Raw genomic sequence first — 24,758 nt, 5'->3', positions numbered from 1 at the left:
TTCAACATTATGTTTGTGTAGCTAAATTTCACTTATTTTATTAAAAATTATGGCAATATTCTATTTTATGAATATACTGCTATTTATTCATTCTACAGTTGATTGACATTTGGATTTTTTCAGTTTGAGGCTATTATAAAGACTGTCTCCTGGTGCACATGTGAAATTCTTTTGGTTTCTGCTCCACCTAGAAATGAAATTGCTGGGTGAGAGGATATTTTCCAAAGTTACTGTACTAATTTATTTCAGCATCAGCAATCTTTCGGAATTCCCGGTGCCCTACATCCTTACCAACACTTAATGTTGTCAGTTTTTAAATTTGCTTTTTCCTGATTGCTAATGAAGTTGAGCATCTTTTCGAGAAGTGCAGCTCCGGGTTAAAATTCTATGTGCTTTTTCAGGCCTGACCACAGACAGTTACAAAGGCTTTACCTGACCGGCCTCACAAGGGAAAGCTGCCCCCTCCTCGCCCCAGACTTGGTGCACAGCCACTGTGCTACAGCCTCTGAAGGGAATTACAATCAAGGAGTCAGGCCCCTGGCCAGTCCTGCTCTTAGGCATCTTTACATTGCCAGCCCCGGTACTTTCATTCCTAGCTCTCTTTATCTGAGGCCTTGTGCTGGGGTTTTCAGGCACCTGTGCTGACACCTCCTTAGGGAGGAAAGCTTGAAGACCCTTTCCCCACTCTAAACTTGGTCCACTCTGACCCTCCTCCCTCAGTCCCCTCCCCTCCCCCTACATACACACCTTGGGGTCCGTAAAACTGCCTGAGCCTTTTATTCCAGACTCCCTCAGCAGCGAGAGGACACCCATGTCTATGCTGAACCACCTCACCCTCCATCGGTGTGCAGTTTCATGGGGGAAGATGGCACAAGTGGTGGTGTTGCTTCCCCCAGTTTTAGACACTTTAACTCTTGCTTATACCATCGCAGTAAGTGTTTAAAAGCTTTCTTTCCCTTTTTGCTTGTTTGCTTGTTTGGCGACCCTGACAACTGACAGCTCAGCTGTCTCTCTCAGATCAGCTGAGCTCCTGACATTCTTTATTTAATGTCTTTTATGTGTATATTGTCTCTCTTATTCTTATTGGTTTTAAGCAATTCTTTATATATTCTTTATACAAGCCCTCTGTCAGTTGTCTGTGTTACACATATCGTTTTTTACACTATGATTTGACTTGTCCCTCTCTTAATGCTAGAATTCCATTGATTTTTTTTATTATGAAAAATGTCAAACATATACAAAAGTAGAAAGAATAAAGTAATAAAACCACCATGTACCCATCACCTAGCTTCAACAATTAGCAATTCGTGGTCAGTCTTGCTTCATCTACACCTCCACCCACTTTCCCCAACCCCTAGGTTAATATTTTGAGGCAAGGCTGTCTTTTGACCAACAGAGTTCTTACTTTTATTTATTTATTTATTTTTTGTGAGGAAGATCAGCCCTGAGCTAACATCCATGCTAATCCTCTTTTTGCTGAGGAAGACTGGCTCTGAGCTAACATCTGTTGCCAATCCTCCTCCTTTTTTCCCCCAAAGCCCCAGTAGATAGTTGTATGTCATAGTTGTACATCCTTCTAGTTGCTGTACGTGGGACGCGGCCTCAGCATGGCTGGAGAAGCGATGCGTCGGTGCACTCCTGGGATCCGAACCCAGGCCACCAGTAGCGGAGCACGCGCACTTAACCACTAAGCCACGGGGCCGGCCCCCAGAGTTCTTACTTTTAATGTAGTCCAAGTTATCAATCTATTTCTGCTTGGTTGGTGCTTTTTTATAAACTTTCCCAACCCTGAGGTCATGAAAATATTCTCTTATAAACTTTATTGATTTGCCTTTCATGCTTAGATCTACGATCTACCTAGGATTGATTTTTTTGTGTATGGTGTGAGCTAGAGGTCACTTTCCTATTCTTCCATATAGATATCCAAATGATTAAACACTATTAAAAAGATAGTCCTTTCTCCACTGCTCTGCAGTGCCACTTTTATATAAATCAAGTGACCATTTATGTGTAGGTCTATTTCTGAATTCCCTGTTCTGTTCCACTGGTCTGTTTTTGTACCCTTGTCTTATTACTATAGCTGTTTTTATAACAAGTCTGTTATATGGTAGAGAAGAACTCCTGTCTTATAATTCTTCTTCAAGAAGACACTTCCAGGCTGTTCTTGGATGCTTTGTATTTCCATGTAAATTTTAGAATTAACTTATCAATTTACACACACACAAAAAATCCTACACCATCATGGAAAATAGTAGAGCAGTGAGCTCTAAGAATAACTGTCAGAATCAACTTTATTGGAATTCTGGAATCTACGTTAAAAAAAACTTAGGGCAACCAGGAGAGTGCTTAATGAAGAAAGAGGCTGCTAAATTTCAGTAAGGAAGCATTCCGGGGTTTTTGCTTACCCACCTAACATGCCCCATTCCCCAGCTTGATGGCAGCTGTGAGGACAAAGGTTCACATTCCTGGTGTGGCTTTCTGGGGCCAGGGAATCAAATACAGACCTTGTTCTCAAAAATTGTGGTTGTGTATTTTGACATATCTGGCAGTTAGTTCCTTGAGGGACCTGCACAGAGGCTTGCCTTTGTTTCAGCCTCCTTCTCCATGCAGTCCTGGGGCTGGGCCGGGTCCCAGCATTTAAAGTCGTATACTACTCACAGCCACCTGAGGCAAGAGATGGAAGACAGGGTAAGAACAGGCAGACCCAAAAGCCTGGGAAGACGAAGATATATGGAGATGTGTGAACAAATGAAGAATATATATTGAAAAAAAAAGATAGAAAGCAGATTAATGATTGCCAGGGGCTAGTGGTAGAGCAGGGGGAGGGGGAGTAGGGAGTGACTGCTTAATGGGTATGGGATTTCCTTTTAGAGTGATAAAAATGTCCTGGAAATAGACAGTGGCTATACAATATTGTGAATGTACTAAATGCCACTAATGGTAAATTTATGTTGTGTGTATTTTACTACAATTAAAAAAAATCGATTGGGATTTTGATTAGGATTGCATTGAATATTTACATCAATTTGAGGAAAACTGACTTCTTAACAATATTGACAGTTCCAATCCATGAACATTTGTGGGAAACATGGAGATGTGCTGCCCAGATTCCTCTTCACAAGAGGACTTAGTACCCAGTCACAGGGAGTACAATCAGCAGACAACCTCCAGCTGTGAGCATCTTCAGTTTCTACTTTACCGGGGGAGAACTGCCTCACTCTAGGTCAGCTGTTTCCGGGGCAGTCCACATCCAGGGATGAAGCAGTTAGTGTGGGGGTAGGGATGAGGAAGGGGATACAAAGACCAGTCTGAGGTGGAACAACTCTGTTGAGCAATATTCACTCTAGAGCTCCCTGCAAGATTGGCTCAGGCTTTGTGGGGCTTGCATCATAGTTCAAACTCTTCCTTTCCCTTCCTTTCAGAGGTGTTGATCCCTAATCTTCTTGTTTTTCTTTTTTTTTTTTTTTTTTGCTGAGGAAGATTCGCCCCTGAGCTAACATCTGCTGCCAATCTTTCTCTTTGTGTATGTGAGCCGCCTCCACAGCATGGCCACAGACAGACCAGTGGTGTAGGTCTGTGCCGGGGGAACCAGGCTGGGCTGCTGAAGCAGAGTGCGTTGAACTTAACCACTAGGCCACCGGAGCTGGCCACACGTCGTCTTTAGAAACCCCAATCTGCAACATTATTTAGCTCTTCTATAATTTCTCTCAACAATGCTTTATAGTTTTCTGTATAGAGAATTTGCACATATTTTGTTAGATTTATACCTGCTTTTTCAGGTGTAAATGAAGATTTATACCTGCTTCTATAAATGGTAATTAGAAAATTTTTATTTTCCAATTTTTGTTGCTAGTATAGAGGAAGATAATCAATTTTTGTTTATTAGCTTTGTTCCCAGAAATTTTGCTATCCTTATTTATTAATTCTAATAATTTGTACATAAGATTCTTCTGGATTTTCTGCAGAAACAAGCATGCCATCCTCAAATAATGAGTTTTACTTTTTTCTTTCCAAACATTATACATTTTACTTCTTTTTCTTGCCTTTCTGCACTAACTAGAACCTTCAGTAAATTGGTGAAAAGAAGTGGTAACTACTGTCTCATTCTTTTGTGTTTTTTTTTGTGAGGAAGATCAACCCTGAGCTAACATCCATGCTAATGCTCCTCTTTTTGCTGAGGAAGACCAGCTCTGAGCTAACATCTATTGCCAATCCTCCTCCCTTTTTTTTTTTCCCCAAAGCCCCAGTGGATAGTTGTATGTCATAGTTGCACATCCTTCTAGTTGCTGTACGTGGGACGTGGGACGCGGCCTCAGCATGGCCGGAGAAGCGGGACGCGGCCTCAGCATGGCCGGAGAAGCGGTGCGTCGGTGCGTGCCCGGGATCCGAACCCGGGCCGCCAGCAGCGGAGCGCGCGCACTTAACCGCTAAGCCACGGGGCTGGCCTTACTGTCTCATTCTTGATTTCAAAGGCAAAGGGCCGGGCTGGCCCCGTGGCTTGGCGGTTGGGTGCACACGTTCCGCTGCTGGCGGCCCGGGTTCGGATCCCGGGTGCGCACCGACTCACTGCTTCTCAGGCCATGCTGAGGCGGCGTCCCACGTACAGCAACTAGAGGGATGTGCATCTATGACATGCAGCTATCTACTGGGGCTTTGGGGGAAAAAAAAGGCAAAGGGCTGAATAGTTCATCAAGTATGAGGTATACTATGGGTTTTGTAGTAGAAAACTTTTATCTGAGTAAGAAAATTCCCGTCTCTTCTTATGGAGCTAAGAGTTTTGTTTTTCTTCCTTTCAATCCAAGAATGGATGTTAAATTTTATGAAACATTTTTCTGCTTTAATTGAGATATTATTTTTCTTTTATTTGAATGTTAATTCAAATATATAATTGTCCTTTCTTTTTAGTAGTTGAAATAATTAAGTTCTAGTCTCCCATCAAGTTTGTTGATTATAATACAGTATTGTTGTCTATATTCACTATACTGTGCATTAGATGTCTAGGGCTTATTTACTACTCATTGCAAGTTTGTACCCTCCAACAATATCTGTCTTATCCCCCCACCTCCCATCCCCTGATAATCACCATTTTACTGTTTGTTTTTATGAATTTGCCTTTTTTAGATTCCACATATAAGTGATATCATACAGTACTTGTCTTTCTCTGTCTGAGTTATCTCATTTAGCGTAATGTGCTCAAGGTCCATCCATGTTGTCACTTAATGGCAGGTTGTCCTTTCTCATGGGTGATTAATATTCCATTGTGTGTGTGTATATATATCACCACATCTTCTCTATGCATTCATCTATTGATGGGCACTTAGGTTGTTTGCATCTTGGCTAATGTGAATAACACTGCAATAAATATGGGAGTGCTTGGCCAGTCTAATTGGGGTTTCCCACTTTTATTAATCTTTTCAAAGAACCAACTTTCAGCTTTGTTATCCCTTTCTATTGTTCATTCATTTCCTACTTCATTATTTTATGCCGTTTACTATTTCCTTCTTTATATTTTCTTTGAATTGTATTTACTGTTATTTTTCTAACTTTTTGAAATGGATGCTGAATTTGTTGATTTTTAGCCTTTTCTGATATATGCATTTAAGGCTATAAATTTTTATCTATGCATGGTTTTAGCTGCGGTGTACAAGTCTTGGTATGTCATTTTTCATTGTCAAATTCAATTCAAAATATTTAAAAATTTCTACTTTTGATTTCTTCTGGTTATTTAGAATTGTACTTTTAAATTTCCAAACATTTGGGCATTATCATTATCCTTTTGTTATCAATCTTTATCTTAATTGACTGTGATTTCAATCCTCTGTTAGTTGTCCATTTTTGTACACTTTTATCTGTACTTGAAAAGAATATATATTCTGCAGTTGTTGAGCCTAGTGTTGTATGGATGCAATTAGGTCAGATTTGTCAATTATGTTGATTACATCTTCTATATCCTTACTGATTATTTTTGCCTAGTTATACTGGTGACTGAGAGAGGTGTATTAAAATCTCCCACTATGATTGAAGATTTGGCTATTTTCCTGGTAATTTATATATTTTGAGACTATGCTATTAACTGAATACCAATTTAGGATTGTTATATCTTTCTTGTGAATTGAACCTTTTATCATTATGAAGTGTCTCCCTTTATCTCTAGTAATACTCTTTGCTTTAAAGTCTAAAGTCTCTGACATTGTTTGTTTTTTGTGAGAATGATCGGCCCTGAGCTAAATCTGCCAATCCTCCTCTTTTTTGCTGAGGAAGACTGGCCCTGGGCTAACATCCATGCCCATCTTCCTCCACTTTATATGGGCCGCCGCCGCAGCATGGCTTGCCAAGCGGTGCGTCGCTGCGTGCCTGGGATCCGAACCGGCGAACCCCAGGCTGCCGCAGCGGAGCGCACGCACTTAACCGCTTGCGCCACCGGGCCGGCCCCATAAAGTCTCTGATATTAATGTAGCCACACCAACTATTTTTCACTATTGTTTGCATGGTATACCTTTCCCATTATTTTACTTTCAACATTCTGAATCTCCGTGTTTTAGCTGTGTCTTTTGTAGGCAGTGTATTATTAGTTAACATTTTTTATCTAGTAGGATTCTCTTTGTCTTTTTGGGAACATTTACTCCATTCACATTTAATATAATTACTAATATTTTGAGATTTAAATATACTCTTATTATTTACTGTCTATATGTCTCAAATGTTCTATGTTCTTTATTAATCCTTTCTTGCCTTCTTTTGGACTGATTATTTTTTGTTGTTACATTTCCCTCTCTCTATTTTTTTTGTTTTGTTTTGTTTTGTTTTTGTGAGGAAGATCAGCCCTGAGCTAACATCCATTCCAATCCTCCTCTTTTTTTTTTTTTTTTTGCTGAGGAAGACCGGCCCTGAGCTAACATCTATTGCCAATCCTCCTCCTTTTTCTCCCTAAAGCCCCCAGTAGATAGTTGTATGTCATAATTGCACATCCTTCTAGTTCGTGTATGTGGGACGCTGCCTCAGCGTGGCCGGATGAGCGGTGCATCGGTGTGCGCCCAGGATCCGAACCCGGGCAACCAGTAGTGGAGCGCATGCACTTAACCGCCAAGCTACGGGGCCGGCCCCATCTCCCTCTCTATTATCATTCTTTTATGCTTATACAAGAGATTGCAACATGCATATTTGACTTATGAAAATCATGTGAAGATTGGTGTTTTTATCTCTTCCCAGACAATGCACTTATATCCCTTTACCCCCTTCTGAGTTATATACTCTTCCTATAGTCCTTTTAAATTCTCTATTGCTGGATCATATGTTAAGAGTATGTTAGTTTTATAAGAAACTGCCAAGCTGTCTTCCAAAGTAGCCGCACCATTTTGCATTCCCACTAGCAAGGAATGAGAGTTCCTGTTGCTCCACATCCTTGCTAGCCTAGCATTTGGTGGTGTCAGTGTTTTGGATTTTAGCCATTCTAATAGGTGTGTAGAGGTATCTCATTGTTTTAGTCTATAATTCCCTAAAGACTTATAATGTTGAGTATTTTTTCATATGCTAATTGGCCATCTGTATATCTTCTTTGGTGAAGTGTCTTTTCAGATCTTTTGCCCATTTTTAAATTGAGTTTTTGTCTTCTTATTGTTGAGTTTTAGGAGGTCTTTGTATTTTTTGGATAACAGTCTTCTATCAGATATGTGTTTTGCAAAGATTTTTTCCATCTGAGGCTTCTCTTTTCATTCTCTTAGCAGTGTCTTTTGCAGAGCATTAATTTTAATAAAGTCTGTCTTATTAAATTTTTCTTTCACGGATCATGCTTTTGGTGTTGTATCTAAAAAGTCATCACCAAGCCCAAAGTCACCTAGATTTCCTCCTATATTATCTTCTAGGAGTTCCATAGTTTTGCATTTTATGTTTAGGTCTATTATCAATTTTCGGTTAATTTTTATAAAAGTTGTAAGGTCCCAAGGCCGGCCCAGTGGCATAGTGGTTAAGTTGACGTGCTCCGCTTCGGCGGCCTGGGCTTGGCAGGTTCGGATCCCAGGTGCCAACTGATGCCCCGCTTGTCAAGCCATGCTGTGGCAGCGTCCCATATAAAGTAGAGGAAGATGGACACGGATGTTAGTCCAGGGCCAATCTTCCTCAGCAAAAAGAGGAGGATTAGCAAGGGATGTTGGCTCAGGGCTAGTCTTCCTCACACACACACACAAAAAGGTGTAAGGTCTGTGTCCAGATTCATTTTTTTAACATTTTGCATGTGGATGTCCAGTTGTTCCAACACCATTTGTTGAAGACTATGCTTTCTCCATTGAATTGCCTTTGCTCCTTTATCAAAGATAAGTTACCTATATTTATGTGGGGTTATTTCCAGGTTCTCTCTTCTGTTCCATCGATCTATTTATCTGCTCTTTCACCAATACCACACTGTCTTGATTACTGTAGCTTAATAATAAGTCTTGAAGATGTGTATTGTCAGTCCACCAACTTTGTTCTTCCCCTTCAATACTGTGTTGGCTATATTAGGTCTTTTGTCTTTCCATATAAAATTTAGAATTTGTTTGTCCATGTCCACAAAATAAGTTGCTAGGATGTTCATTGGGATTACATTGAATCTAAAGAATCAAGTTGGGTAGAATGGACATTTTGACAGTATTGAGTCTTCCTATCCAGGTATGTGGAATATCTCTCCCATTTTATTTACATATTCTTTTATTTCTTTTATCACAGTGTTGTAGTTTTCCTCATATAGATTTTTACATATTTTGTTAAATTTATACCTAAGTATTTCAGTTTTTTTGGGTGGGGGCTAATGTAAAAGGCATAACTGTATTTTTAATTTCAAACTCCAGTTGTTCATTGCTGGTGTATAAGAAAGCAATTAACTTTTGTATGTTAACATTGTATCCTCCAACATTATTATAATTGCTTATTAGTTCCAGGAGTCCTTTGTTGATTAGTTGGGTTTTTTTTTTTTTTTTTCCTGTGAAAGATCAGCCCTGAGCTAACATCCAATGCCAATCCTCCTCTTTTTGCCAAGGAAGATTGGCCCTGGGCTAACATCTGTGCCCATCTTCCTCTACTTTATATGGGACGCCACCATAGCATGGCTTGACAAGTGGTGCATTGGTGTGCACCCAGGATCTGAACCTGAGAACCCCGGGCCGCCAAGCGGAGCGTGCGCACTTAACCGCTAAGCCACCGGGCTGGCCCCTAGTTAGGATTTTTCATATGGACAATCATGTTGTCTGTAAACAAAGACAGTTTTTTCCCTTCTCAATTTTTATACCTTTTCTTTTCTTATTGCATTATCTAGGACTTCAAGTATGATGTTCAATAGGAATAGTGAAGTGATGTCTTTGTCTTGTTCCTGATCTTAACAAGAAAGCATCTAGTTTCTCACCAATAAGTGTGATGTTAGCTGTAGGTTTGTTGTAGATGTTCTTTATCAAGCTGAGGAAGTTCCCCTCTATTCCTAATATGCCAAAGTTTTTTATCATGAATGGATGTTGTATTTTGTCAAATGCTTTTTCTGCATCTATTGATATGATCATATGATTTTTCTTCTTTAGCCTATTGATGTAATGTGGTAATGGCCTTGCATACCTGGAATGAATCCCACTTGGTCATGGTGTATAATTCCTTTTATTTTTTTATTTTATTTTATTTTTTTTAAGATTTTATTTATTTATTTTCCCCCCAAAGCCCCAGTAGATAGTTGTATGTCATAGTTGCACATCCTTCTAGTTGCTGTATGTGGGACGTGGCCTCAGCATGGCCGGAGAAGCGGTGCGTCGGTGCGCGCCCGGGATCTGAACCCGGGCCGCCAGCAGCGGAGCGCGCACACTTAACCGCTAAGCCACGGGGCCGGCCCTATAATTTCTTTTATACATTGTTGGATTTGATTTGCTAATATTTTGTTGGGAATTTTTGCATCATGTTCATAAGAGATATTGGTCTGTAGTTTTCCTTTCTTGTAATGTTTCTGTCTGGTTTTGTTACTAGGGTAATGCTGGCCTCACAGAATGTATTAGAAAGTGTTCCCTTTGCTTCTGTGTTCTGGAAGAGATTGTAAAGAATTGGTGTAATTTCTTCCGTAAATGTTTGGTAGAATTCACCAGTGAACTCATTTGGGCCTGGTGCTTTCTACTTTGAAAGGTTAATTGTGGATTCAATTTCTTTAATAAATGTTGGCCTATTCAGATTGTCTGTTTCTCCTTGTGTGGCTTTTGGCAAGTTGTGTCTTTCAAAGAATTGATCCATTTCATATAGGTTATCAAATTTATGGGCACAGAGTTCTTTGTAATATTTGTTTATTATCCTTTTAGTATCCGTGGAATCAGTAGTACTGGCCCCTCTTTCATTTCTGATATTAGTCATTTGTGTCTTCTTTCTCTTTTTTTCTCAGTTAGCCTAGCCAGAAAGCTTATTGATTTTATTGATCTTTTCAAACAACCAGCTTTTAGTTTCTTTGATTTTTCTCCTTTGATTTCCTGTTTTCAATTTCATTGATTTCTGTTCTGATTTTTATTATTTCTTTTCTTCTGCTTACTTTGGATTTAATTTGTTTTTCTTGTCCTAGTTTCTTAAGGGGGAAGCTTAGATTATCGATTCCAGATCTTTCTAATATATGCATTCAATGCTATAAATTTTGCTTTAAGCACTGTTTTTGCTGCATCTCACAAATTTTGATAAGTTGTATTTTCATTTTCATTTAGTTCAAAATATTTTTAAATTTCTCTTGAGACTTCTTATTTGACCCATTTGTTATTTAGAAGTGTGTTGTTTAATTTCCAAGTTTTGGGGCTTTCCAACTATCCTTCTGTTACTGATTTCTATTTTAACTCCATTGGGGTCTGAGACCATACTTTGTATGATTTCTATTCTTTTACATTTGTTAAGGTGTGTTTTATGACCCAGAACGTGTTCTATCTTGGTAAATATTCCATGTGAGCATGAGAAGACTGTATATTCTGCTATTGTTGGATGAAGTGTTCTATAAATGTTAATTAGATCCAATTGATTGATGGTGCTGTTCAGTTTAATTATGGCCTTATTGATTTTCTGTCTGCTGAATCTATCAATTACTGATAGAGGGGTGTTGACATCTCCAGTTACCATAGTGGATTTGTCTAGTTCTCCTTGCAGTTCTATCAGTTTTTGTCTTACATATTTTGATGCTCTGTTGTTACCCATATGCATATTAGGGATTGTTATGTCTCCTTAGAGAATTAACCACTTTATCATCATGTAATGTTTCTCTTTTTCCTTGATAATTTTTCTTGCTCTGAATTCAGCTTTCTCTGAAATTAATATAGCTGCTCAGCTTTCATTTGATTAGTGTTAGTTAATATGCTATATCTTTCTCCATTCCTTTGGCTTTTAACCTATCTGTCTTTATATTTAAAGTAGGATTTTTGTAGACAACATATAGCTGAGTTTTATTTTTTTATCCACTCTGACAATCCCTGCCTTTTAATTTGTATATTTAGATTGTTGATATTTAAAGTGATTATTGATATAGTTTGATTGATAGCTACCATATTTATTCCTGTTTCCAATTTGTTGCCCTTGTTCTTTGTTTCTTTTTTTGTCTTGTACTCTTTTTCTGCCTTCTCTGGGTTTTTTTTGTTTTTTTGGGTTTTTTTTGCTGAGGAGGATTCACCCTGAGCTAACATCTACTGCCGATCTTCCACTTTTTGTATGTGAGCCACTGCTATGGCATGGCTGCTGACAGATGAATGGTGTAGGTCCACGCCCAGGAACTGAACCTGGGCTGCTGAAGTGGAGTGTGCCGAACTTAACCACTAGGCGACCGGGGTTGGCCCATGCCTTCTCTGGTTTTAATTGAGCATTTTATATGATTATATTTTCTCTCCTCTTGTAGTGTATCAAGCATACTTTTTTACTTTTTTTTTACTCTTTTTTTTTTTGGTTGCCCTATAGTTTTCAGTGAACATTACACTTTAAATAATGTTATTCTACTAAATGAAATCTCCCATAATCTCTCATGAGCTTCAGAGACAAAGTCATGTAGAGGGAAGGGACCTGCCTCAAACACACAGCCTACCCTCTACCCCCATTTGAGTCTGCAGGTGGTAGGAGGATAAAGAATTAAGCTGAAATCTTCCAAAGAGTGTAACTGAATGTCCCACAGTCTTTCATGGTTGAGGAGATAGAGACCTGTCAGGACCACATTTGAGAAATGGAAAAACTAGAAGTGGACAAACCATGTATGGATTACTAAAAATGCAATCCACATTTGACCCAGCTTAATCTCTGACTGGATTGACGTGATCAGCCCCTCACCCTACCTGACTAAAAGAGGAAGGGTAAAAATTCCTGGAGCTATACACTTAAGATTTGTTGTGGGGCCGGCCCGGTGGTGCAAGCAGTTAAGTGCGCACACTCTGCTGCAGTGGCCCGGGGTTTGCTGGTTCGGATCCCAGGCGCGCACCGATACACTGCTTGTGGAGCCATGCTGTGGCAGCGTCCCATATAAAGTAGAGGAAGATGGGCATGGATGTTAGCGCAGTGCCAGTCTTCCTCAAAAAAAACAGGACTGGCATCAGATATTAGCTCAGGGCTGATCTTCCTCACCAAAAATAAAAATTTGTCTACTTTAGTGGAAGAAAGTATATATATTTTATGAATTTTATATATAAAAGTATATATATAGGGGCCGGCATGGTGGCGTAGTGGTTAAGTTCACACACTCCACTTTGGCGGCCCAGGGTTCACGGGTCCAGATCCCGGGCGCAGACCTACACTACTCATCAAGCCATGCTGTGGAGGCAACCCCCATACAAAATAGAGGAAGACTGGCACAGATGTTAGCTCTGGCACAATCTTCCTCAAGCAAAAAAAAGAGGAAGATTGGCAATAGATGTTAGTTCAAGGCCAATCTTCCTCACCAAAAAAAAAAGAATATATGTGGGTATATATATATATATATATATATATATATATATATATATATAATGAATTTTATAAATACATAGTTTGAGATCCTGTTATAAAACAATTTTTCACATTTGAACTATGACCCTATATATGTATGTATGTGTGTGTATATATGTATATGTACTATATATTATATATATATAATTTTTAGTCAGGAGAAAATTGTGCAAAACTAATGTTGTCTTTAAGGCTTTATAGACTGAACAATTTATGATAACATCTATTTTCTTATCTAACTTAATATTATCAGCAGACAAGTTTGAACTGTCTTCTGATAGAGGACCAAGAATTTTTTTCTCTACTTTCCATTTGGTGCAGGGCACTAAAATTTAGAAGACCAATTATATAGAATTCTTACAAAATTTAAACATGGATTTTTGATTAATAAAAGCTAGTTAGGGGCCGGCCCTGTGGCTTGGTGGTTAAGTGCGCGCGCTGCAATGCTGGTGGCCCGGGTTCGGATCCCGGGTGCGCATCGAGGCACCACTTCTCCGTCCATCCTGAGGCCGAGTCCCACATACAGCAACTAGAAGGATGTGCAGCTATGACATACAACTATCTACTGGGGCTTTAGGGGGAAAAAATAAAATAAATAAAATCTTTAAAAAAAAATAAAAGCTAGTTAGGAAAGGTCATCAGGTGTTAAACTCAGATTGACCAATCACAATTTTTTGTCCCTGAATTTACCTGTAAGATAGTACTCAATATATAAATCATATATTTGAGGATTTATTTAAACTTCTACTTTATGAATAACAAATCACTTGGCTTTTATAATATATTGTGTAGAAAGGAAACATAGTTTGGTATCATTTTCTCCAGTTATCATGTAAGCTATACTTATTGGGTGTCCATAAGAAATTAAATCTTAAAATATTTTCTAATTTAAAATTAATTATTTGAGCTTTATTCACTTGACCTATTTCATAAATAATAAATATTCAGCAACTATTTTAACATGATACAGTGAGAAGTAGTGAACTGATACATACAGAATGTCAAAGAGTAATATGTATTTTTTATAGGCAGAGCTTCTAGATGCTGCTGCTGGCATTCATGTACGATTCAGACTAGGTGGTGTAAGTATGGATGAATTGTTATTTAGTAGTTTTAAAGCATATTTATATGAAATTTAAAAGACATAATTTTTTAAAAATGTAAACCATTTTTGTATTAGATTACAATGGTCTTTTGAACTTTTCCATCTACAGGTTAAATTTCCACCTGAAATATACTATAAGATTTTCACTCACAGACATGTTGAAGATCTGTGTGCTAATAGCCCTAGAGATTACACAAAACTTCCCGTAAAACATACATCTCATATTAAAAGCGATAATCTTCAGGAAGAGGATCAAAGTGGCTGGTATCGTCGTATAGAGAACAATGGCTGGAGGCCTGTTTCTGATAGAGTAAGAAAAGACAAGTATTAGTCAATATTTTGAATTTTATTCAAATAATTTTGAATTTTACATATTTGGAAATCCATTTGTCTTTTTGAAAATTAATTTTAAAATTATTTTAAAAATAATAAATCTTAGTAATTTGGCTGATAAATATTGCTTAAATTAACTAGTCTGGGGTTACTAATAATACTTCAAGATACAGCAATATATCTTTTTTTTCTTACATTTACTTCTACTTTTAGTAATCAGCTTTGATTTAGCCCATTTTTAGATACTCTCTGGTATCAGCAGTTTACTCTCTTTGTAACAAAGCAAATTTGAAGATGTTGTTGACCCTACATTAATCCTTGGAGTAGAGGTGGAAGTTCTTGAGAATAATATGACATTTTCTCTTATATAGAGCTTGTAACAGCAGAGACTAGTGGGAAATCATCTGGATTTTCATGGTGTTGGGGAAATTAACATGTACTCATATGAACTGAACAGAATGATTTTGAATATACATAGTTCCTAATGCGTATATGTGATTCAGGATCTTTTCTATAGACACCAAGGTTTAATCTCCTTTTTGTAGAGATAATTTCTACTTAAGGATATTTGTAAGCTTACACTTTATAGGTTAACACGGTCTCATTCTATAGCTCTAGATGTCTGTTTTTATGACCTCAAGTATCTTCATTCACATCCTCAATCTCTGGTATACAGATTGTAGATTGTGGTATGTTGAGTATACTAAGTATGAAAAGTGAAATGATCAAGGTGTGAATGCATTCATTTATTCAACAAACTTTATTGCATACCAACCATGTGTGAGGCATTGTACTATATGGTAGGGATACAATGGTGAGTAAGAATAGTCCTTCCCCTCAAGTAGTTTGCCTTTTAATTAGGGAGACAGTCAAGTAAACAGGATATTTCAGTACATTGCAGTAAATATATGCTTTAATTGGGGCAAATATAGAGTGTTATGGGGGGTAGCAAACTCTCCTCCTTGTTATTTAATGTGTAGGTGGTGGGGGAGGGAGAATGAATCGGACGTAGGAAAATAGGCAACCAGTTAGGATAAAGTGTCATACAGGGGAAAGCACACTCTTGGGACAAAATGGTGAGACTTCTGTGTTCTTGGAGGGTGCCTATACTCCTTGAGGATTAGAGTCTTCAAAAGTCAACAGTACTAAAAGTAGGTCAGATCTGTTCTTATGAGAAACTAAAACACTCTTAGAATATGTCTGTTAATTTAGTCATTCAGCAAATACATATTAAGTACCTCAGTACACTAGTACTTTGTCAGTCTTTCTGTGGCATGTGCCTCTGAAGGCTCATTGTGCTATTCTCCCATCACTTAATTAGAAATACCTTAAAAGGGTCTATCCTCTCCTCTATTTCTATCTTGGCATATTCCTACTGAACACACAAAAGTTTTTGTCTATAGCCAGACAACCTCACAATCAGTATTTCAACATTTTGTATATTCATTTTTCATTTCTCAATAGTTTTGGATGTCTACTGAAAATGTAATGGTGGGAGACAAAAAGGAAAGTGAATTCCATTTCTCTAAGCTGAAGAGAAGGCAAGATATGGAAAAGAAAAGAAAAATTAGAAAAATAGAGTGGATGAGGCAAATGTAAGTTGATGAAATACTTAAACTTACTAATGAAGTATACAGTATTTTAAGTTTTTAAAAAATTGCTATCCTACTAAAATAACTACATGTTATTTTTAAAAGAAAATGTAAGATTACAGTTATAATTTTAAAAATACATAGAAAGCAAACAATAAAAAAAAATGCCTACTATGTGCCAAACACTGTTAGTCTCCAGGATATTAGTGGGAAAAGACATGTCTTTGACCCTGAGGAAATTACAATCTATTGGAACATCAGATATGAAAATAAGCATTCACTCTTACATATCAGATAACTTTCATGTGGCCCTACAGACCCACTCTATACCCTTCTCAACCCTTCTTTCTGCCCTAAGAGACTGACCCATATGGATTACATTAAAAGTTATTCTTTTTTTTTTTTTTTGTGAGGAAGATCAGCCCTGAGCTAACATTCATGCTAATCCTCCTCTTTTTGCTGAGGAAGACCGGCTCTGAGCTAACATCTATTGCCAATCCTCCTCCTTTTTTTTTTTTTCCCCAAAGCCCCAGCAGATAGTTGTATGTCATAGTTGCACATCCTTCTAGTTGCTGTATGTGGGGCACGGCCTCAGCATGGCCGGAGAAGCGGTGCGTCAGTGCGCGCCCGGGATCTGAACCCGGGCCACCAGTAGCGGAGCGCGCGCACTTAACCACTGAGCCACGGGGCCACCCCTGAAAGATATTCTGAACCTATCTAACAAATGTTAAAAGCAAGTCTCAAAAAATCAAATTGTTTCTAGGTTTACTTGAATACATACCAGAACAAAGCCTCAAAATATTTAAAGGAATATTAAAAAACTCCAGTAACCAAAAATCATATAAAATTCACAGTGTCTACCATATAGTAATCAATTACCAGGCATGTAAAGAAGCAGGAAAATAGATCCCATATGAGACGAAAAATTAATCATTAGCAACAGACCTACCAAAAATATCTTTTAAAAATGAGGATGAAAGAAATACTTTTCAGACAAACAAAAGCTAAGTTCTCTCATCATGTTGACCAGCACTATGAGAAATGTTAAAGGAATTCCTCAGGCAGAAGAAAAATGATTCTATGTAAAAATCTGGATCCATACAAGGAATGAAGAACACCAAAAATGATAACTATGTAAGTAAATATAAAGGATGTTGCTTCTTACTATTTAAATATTTTTAAAAGGTAATTAACTACTAAACTGTACATTTAAAAGTAGTTAAGGTGGTAAATTTTATGTTACCTGTTTTTTACCACAATTTTTAAAAAGATAGGTATTAAAAATTTTTATTGTAAAGGAATGAGTTAACATTGATATTGCCAATCAAGTTTTACTTAAATTCTTGATTCCACATTGTTCTCTTTTTCTCTTGCATTGAAAATCTTCATTTCAAACAAAATATAATTGCTTATTTTTTCTGACATTGCAAGTAAATAGTTCCATAAATAACAGTATAAAATCAACACATGTGATGCAATTTCTGAATAAAGTTCAACAATTTTTTTTAAAAGGCAATCTACTATTTAAAGCAGAAACAATGACAGTGTATTATGGCATTTATAAAGTTATAACAGTGCAGAAGTAAGATGTATGATGACAATATCACAAAGGTTGAGAGAGGTGAAATGGAAGTGTACTGCTGGAAGGTCCTTATACAACACATGAAGTGGTATAATATTGCTTAAAGGTAGAGCGTGATAGTTAAAGATGTATGCTACAAATCTTAAAACAACCATGATATCAACAATAAAAATAGTAAAGCTGTAAACCTAATAAACTAATAATGGAGATAAAAGAGAATCATAAAAACAATCCAAGAGAAGGCTGAAAAAAGGGGAAAAGAAACAAGGAACAGACAGGACAAATATTATGATGTAGATTAAAACCAACCATATCAATAATCATATTAAATGTAAATGGTCTAAGCACCTCAAATAAAGGCAGAGATTGATAGACTGGATAAGAAAGCAGACCCAACTACATGTTATATACAAGAACTAACTTTAAATGTAAAGCACAAATAGATTAAAAGTAAAACCATGGAAAGAATCATGCTAACAGTAATCAAAAGAAAGCTGGAGTGACTATATTAATATCAAACAAAGTAGATTTCAGAGCAAAGTATATTTCCAGACATAAAAGGGGTCATGTAAAATAATAAAGGGATAAATTCATCAAGAGGACATAACAATCTTAAATGATTGTTTGTGTAATAACAGAGTTTCAAAATACATGAAACAAAAACTTCTAGTACTAAAAGGAGAAATAGACGAATCCAAAATTATAATCAGAGATTTCAAAAACCTTTTGTTAGTAATTGATATAACAAGTGGACGATAATTAATAATATAGAAGACTTGAGCAACACTATCAACCAACTTGACATAATTAGCATTTATAGAGCACTGCAGCCAACAACAGATAACACATTCTTTTCAAGTGGACATGAAACATTCAGCAAGATACACCATATTCTGGGCCATAAAACAAACATCCACAAATTTAAGAGAATTAAAATCATACAAAGGAAGTTCTCGATCACAATGGAATTCAAAAGAAATTAAAAACAGAATAGAATTAATAACAGAAAAATTTCTGGAAAACCTCCAAATATTTGGATATTAAATTGCATACCTCTAAGTAATCCTTGAGTCAAAGAAGTCAAATGGGAAATTTGAAAATATTTTTCATTTAATGAAAATGAAAATACAACATATCAAAAGTTGAGGATGCAGCTAAAGCTATACTTAGAGGGAAATTTATAGCATTAAATTCTTTCATTAAAAAAGAAGAAGGGGGGGCTAGCTCGGTGGCATAGTGGTTAAATTCATATGCTCTGCCTCTGCACCCCAAGTTTCATGTGTTCCGATCCTGGGCATGGACCTATGCACCGCTCATCAAGCCATGCTGTGGCAGGCATCCCACATAAAATAGAGGAAGATTGACACAGATGTTAGCTCAGGGCTAATCTTCCTCAGCAAAAAGAGGATAATTGGCAACAGGTGTTAGCTCAGAGCTAATCTTCCTCACCAAAAAAAAAAAAGGAAGAAAGAGGGGCCAGCTCTGGTGGCCTAGTGGTTAAGTTTGGCATGCTCCAGTTCGGCAGCCCAGGTTTGGTTCCCGGGTGTGGACCTATACCACTTGTTTGTCAGTGGCCATGTTGTGGCAGCGATCCACATACAAAATAGAGGAAGATTGGCAACAGATGTTAGCTTAGGGCGAATCTTCCTCAGCAAAAACAAGAAGAGAAGAAGAAGAAGAAGAAAGATCTCAAATCAATTATCTAAGCTTCCAACATAAAAACCAGTAGAAGAGGAGCAAAGCAATAGAAGGAAGGAAATAATAAAGATAACAGCAGAAATCAATGACATTACAAACAGAAAATTATCAGAGAAAATCAATGATCTCAAAACTTGTTTCCTTTGAAAAGAGCAATACAATTTATAAGCCTCTAAAAAAATTTAAAACAAGAGAGAGAACACATGCAAATCAGAAATGAAAGCAAAGATATCATTACAGATCCTACAAACATTAAGACAATATAGATATTATAACATAATGCCCATACATTTGAAAAAAAGGTGAAATAGAAAATTTTGCTGAAAATATATAAAGAACTCATGCATCTCAACAACAAAAAAACTACCAACCCAATTAAAAAATGGGCAAAAGACCTGAACAGACATTTCTCCAAAGAAGATATACAGATGGCCAACAGACACATGAAAAGATGTTCAAAATCACTAACAGGGAAATGCAAATCAAAACTACAATGAGATATCACCTCATGCCCGTCAGAATGGCTATAATTAACAAGACAGGAAACAACATGTGTTGGAGAGGATGTGGAGAGAAGGGAACTCTCATACACTGCTGGTGGGAGTGCAAAGTGGTGCAGCCACTATGGAAAACAGTATGGAGATTCCTCAAAAAATCAAGGATAGAACTACCATATGATCCAGCTATTCCACTGTTGGGTATTTACCCAAAGAACTTGAAAACACCAATTTGTAAAGGTACATGCACCCCTGTGTTCATTGCAGCGTTATTCACAATAGCCAAGACTTGGAAGCAACCTAAGTGCCCATCAAGGGACGAATGGATAAAGAAGATGTGGTATATATACACAATGGAATACTACTCAGCCATAAGAAATGATGAAATTTGTGACAACGTGGATGGACATTGAGGGTACCGTGCAAAGTGAAATAAGTCAGAGGGAGAAGGTCAAATACCGTATGATTTCCTTCATTAAGTAGTAGATAATAACAACAATAAACAAACACATAGGGACAGAGATTGGATTGGTGGTTACCAGAGGGGAAGGGGGGAGGGAGGAGGGTGAAAGGGATAATTCAGTACATGTGTGTGGTGATGGGTTGTAATTAGTATTTGGGTGGTGAACATGATGTAATCTATGCAAAAATAGAAATATAACGATGTACACCTGAAATTTTTACAATGTTATAAACCAATGTTACTGCAATAAACAAAAAATTTAAAAAAAAAAAAAAGAAAATTTTGCTGAAAGACATAAACCAAATCTCACTCAAAAAACAAACAAAAGGGATAACGTGAATAGTCTTAGATCTGTTAAAGAAACTGAATTTGTAGTTTAAAAAAATTTCCACAAAGAAAACTCCAGACCTTATGAATTCCCTGGTGAATTCTAGCGGGCATTTAAGAAAGACATAATAGGGGCCGGTCACGTGGCTTAGCGGTTAAGTGCACGCGCTCCGTTGCTGGCGGCCCAGGTTCGGATCCCGGGTGCGCACCGACGCACCGCTTCTCCGGCCATGCTGAGGCCACGTCCCACATACAGCAACTAGAAGGATGTGCAGCTGTGACATACAACTGTCTACTGGGGCTTTGGGGGAAAAAATAAATAAATAAAATTATAAAAAAAAAAGTAATAAAAATTCTGCATAAATATTTCCAGAAATAGAATAAGAAAAAAAAAAGATATTGTAAGAAAATAACGACCAATATCTCTCATGAACATAAATACAGAATAATAAATAACATCATAAACAAATGGAGTTTATCCTGGGAATATGTTTGGCTTAACATTTAGAAATCAATCAATGCAATTCACCATATTAACAGACTTAAAAAGAAAATTGGATATAATCATCTTAATAGATGAAGAGAAAGTACTTACAAAAATCCAACAACTATTCATAATAAAATCTCTTGGCAAACTAGGAGTAGAAGAGAACCTCCTCGACCTGATGAAGAGCATCTACAAAAAACCTACAGCTAATGTTATACTTAGTGGTGAAAGACAATGTTTTCTCTCTGAGATCATGAACAAGGCAAGGATGTCTGCTCTCACCACTTCTTTACAACATTGCACTGGAGGTCCTAGACTGTGCAGTAAGGCAAGAAGGTGGGGCGGGGAAAGACACTGAGATTGGAAAGGAAGAACTAAAACAGTCTTTATTCACAGTTGACATGATTGTCTGGGTGCGAAATCATAAGGAATCTACAAAAAAGTTACTGGAACTAATAAGTGAGTTTATCCAGGTTGTGAGATACAGAAACCAATTGTATTGCCAGATTCTAGCAACAAATAATTGGAAATTGACATTTTTAAAAATACCATTGATAGTAGCATCAGAAAATATGAAATACCTAGGCATAAATTGAAGAAAAATATTTGCATTACCTGTATACTGAAAACTACTAAACATTACTGAGAAAACTTAAATGAAGAGATATAAGATGTTCACGGATCAGAAGACTCAATATTGCTAAGACAGAAACTGTCTCCAAATTGATCTATACACTCAATACAATCACAGTCAAAAGTTCTAGCAGTTTTTTTGTAGAAACTGAAAAGTTGATTTGAAAATTTATATGGAAATGCAAAGAAACTGGAATAGACAAAATAATTTTAGAAAAATAAAATTTAGAGAACTAACACTGCTTGATTTCAAGACTTATTATAAAGCTACTGTAATCAAGACATCGTGGTATTGGCATAAAGATAGACGTATAGATTAAGGAAACAGAATAGCGAGTTGAGAATAGACCCACACATATACGGGTCATTGAGTTTTGATACAGGTGCCAAGGCAGTGTAATTGGAAAAGGATATTCTTTTCAACAAATTGAATTCTCAAATGTGGAAAAATGGGCCTTGATCCTTATCTCACACCATATATAAAATTAACTCAAAAGAAATCATAGATCTAAACCTAAGAGCTAAAACCATAAAATATATAAAAGTAAGCAAAAGAGAAAATCTTAGTAGCCTTGGTTCTGGCAAAGATTTCTTAAGTAGGATACAGAAGGCATGAAGTATAAAGGAAAAATTGTTAGATTGCACTTCATCACTGTTACAAAAATAGAAAAGCAAGCCACAGACAGGAGAAAACATTTGCAGTGTATATATATGATAAAAGTCTTGTATCTAGAACATGTGGAAAAAAAGGAAAAAACCTCTCAAAACTCGTAAGAAGACAACCTAACTTAAAAATGGGCAAAAATCTGAACACTCTACCAATGAAGATAGATGGATAGCAAATAAGAACAAATGAACTAGTGACTGTCATCATTAGTTATTAGGGAAGTGCACACCAAAACTATAATGGTATACCACTACATACCCACTAGAATGGCTAAAATAGTCAGTCATACTAATTGTTGGCACAGATTGCAGAGCACATGCAAACTGGCACATCCACTTTGGAAAACAGTTTGGCAGTTTTCTTACAAGTTAACATACACCTACCATTCAACCCAGCTTCCACTCCTAGATATTTATCCAAGAGAAATAAAAACATATATCCACAGTAAGATTGTATATGAATGTTCACAGCAGCTTTATTTGTAATAGCCAAAAATCAGAAACAACCAAGTATCCATCAACCCAAATGTCAATGGGTAAACAAATTGTAATACATCTGCACAAAGGAATACCACTCAGCAATACAAAGGAATGAACTCTTAATACACATAACAACGTGGATGAATCTCAAAATAATGATGCTGAATGAAATAGTCAAAAAGAGTACATACTGTATGATTCCATTTACATAAAATTCTAGAAAATACAAACAAATCTAGAGTGACACAAAGCAGGTCAGTCGTTGTCTGGAGATGATGATTGGGGGAGGGAGGAAGGAAAGGATTATCAAGGTGCACAAGGAACTTTGGGAGGTGATGGATATGTTCATTTTTTTATTGTAGTGATGGATTCACAGGTTATACTTATGTGAAAACTCTTGAAATTGTACAGTTTAAATATATCTTTACTGTCGTCTATTATACCTCAATAAAGTTGTAAAAATTTTTTTTAAAAACATGGGCAAACAATCAGAGGATCTCCATAAAGCAGTCCTTTAACTCCTATAGTTGCAGGGTGAGTTGGGGGCAACCCAGGGGCCAGTTGCAAAGGTCATAGGGTTATAGTGCCTGCAGTGCCACCAAATGTTTAACGCTGTCAGGTCTTGTGCACTAAAGTAAGGGCACTAGTGGGGAAGAAGGGGAACCCTGAGATTTGGGAGGGGGATGTTTGGGCAAAACAGAGACAAGGCTGAGAACACTGAACCTTCAGACTCCTCTGTTGATAGAGGAAACACTTCCTCCTCGTTTTGAGGGAACCAGCCCATCACTGCGTAAAAGATTTTCAATGACTGCACCTGGTGCAGTTGCCTCGTGCACTTATTCTGATTCTCCTTAGGATTCCCCCACAACCATTTCTCATTGCCTCCAGCCCTCAATGAGAGTTATATCTCAGAACAGCCCAGACAGAGAAATACAAGGTCTACAGGAGGAGCTGGCTTATAAACCAAAAGAGTTGCAAGAACTTGCCAATCTATATTGACAGAAGCCTCAGGAACATGTGTGAGAGTGGATTCTAAGGTTGTTAGATCAGGAGTTGATTGGGTTGAACTTATTGATATGGCCACACGCATCTGGGATTATGAATTAAATGTGTTGACTTAAGTAGCCAAAAATGGTATTAATAGTCTGTTAGGTTGGCTAATCAAAGCCTGAACTCAACCCAAACTCTACAGTTAAAAAATGCCTGAAGTTCTCTGTAGAGAACTTTATACTGTAGAAAAAGGATTTCTAAAGGTGCAGGGGAATGCTTATGTTTGTTCAAATTATGTTTTATCTACTCAACCACCCACTGGCTGTCACCCCAGGAGTCCCCAGACAATATACTCTTCATTGAGTCATTAAGAAATAAGGGGAGTAGCAGAGTTCTTGACAAACTCTGTAGTGGCTGCCCTCTGTAGACTGGAGATGACAGTAGGGAAAGCTGTAATGGAATTGGTTCCCTTAGTTCACTGGGAATAATGGAACTTTGAAATGATAGAGGTCAGGCGGTGACACAAATTGCAGCTAAGCTTCCAGACGTGGTTTCTTTAATGGAGAAAATTAACACGGCCCCTGTCACCTGATATGCTGCTATTGACCTGGCAAATGTGTACTTTCTCATCCCAATCAATAAGCAAAAAGAGAAGCAGTTTGCATTTACCTGGGAAGAATAGAGTGTATCTTTACATCTTACTCTCAGAGCTATGTCAGCTCTCCTGCTCTTGTCGCTAGGGGCTTGCACATCTCAATTCCCATAGAACATCATTCCTGTCCATTATATCAGTGACCTTGTTTATACTAATCAGACACAGTGAGCAGAAAATAACAACGCCCTGGATGACTTAATAGAACAAATGCACACCAGAAGGAGGGAGATAAACTTCGCAAAATGTTAAGGGTCTGCCACGTAGTGAAGCTTACAGACATTTTGCGATATCTTTTCTAAAGTGAGAGACAAGTTGCTGTA

At 37.3% G+C, this 24,758-nt stretch overlaps 1 protein-coding gene across 3 annotated transcripts in view; it reads left to right on the top strand.

Moving 5' to 3' along the window:
• The window catches only part of C7H11orf65 (chromosome 7 C11orf65 homolog), a 69,341-nt gene that overhangs the window by 31,493 nt on the left and 13,090 nt on the right, over positions 1–24,758 (top strand). For all 3 annotated transcript variants that reach the window (XM_087433662.1, XM_014785190.2, XM_087433663.1), the window contains 3 exons: positions 13,959–14,012; positions 14,145–14,345; positions 15,833–15,963. In XM_087433662.1, the coding sequence (XP_087289788.1) occupies positions 13,959–14,012; positions 14,145–14,345; positions 15,833–15,963 (386 nt within the window). The remainder of the gene's footprint in view (positions 1–13,958; positions 14,013–14,144; positions 14,346–15,832; positions 15,964–24,758) is intronic.

The sequence above is a fragment of the Ceratotherium simum genome, chromosome 7 (genome assembly GCF_057802395.1).
Source record: "Ceratotherium simum simum isolate JZ-2026a chromosome 7, ASM5780239v1, whole genome shotgun sequence".
Lineage (NCBI taxonomy): Eukaryota > Metazoa > Chordata > Mammalia > Perissodactyla > Rhinocerotidae > Ceratotherium > Ceratotherium simum.
Note: the sequence above shows the minus strand (reverse complement) of the source record. Positions and strands in the feature narration are given on the sequence as shown.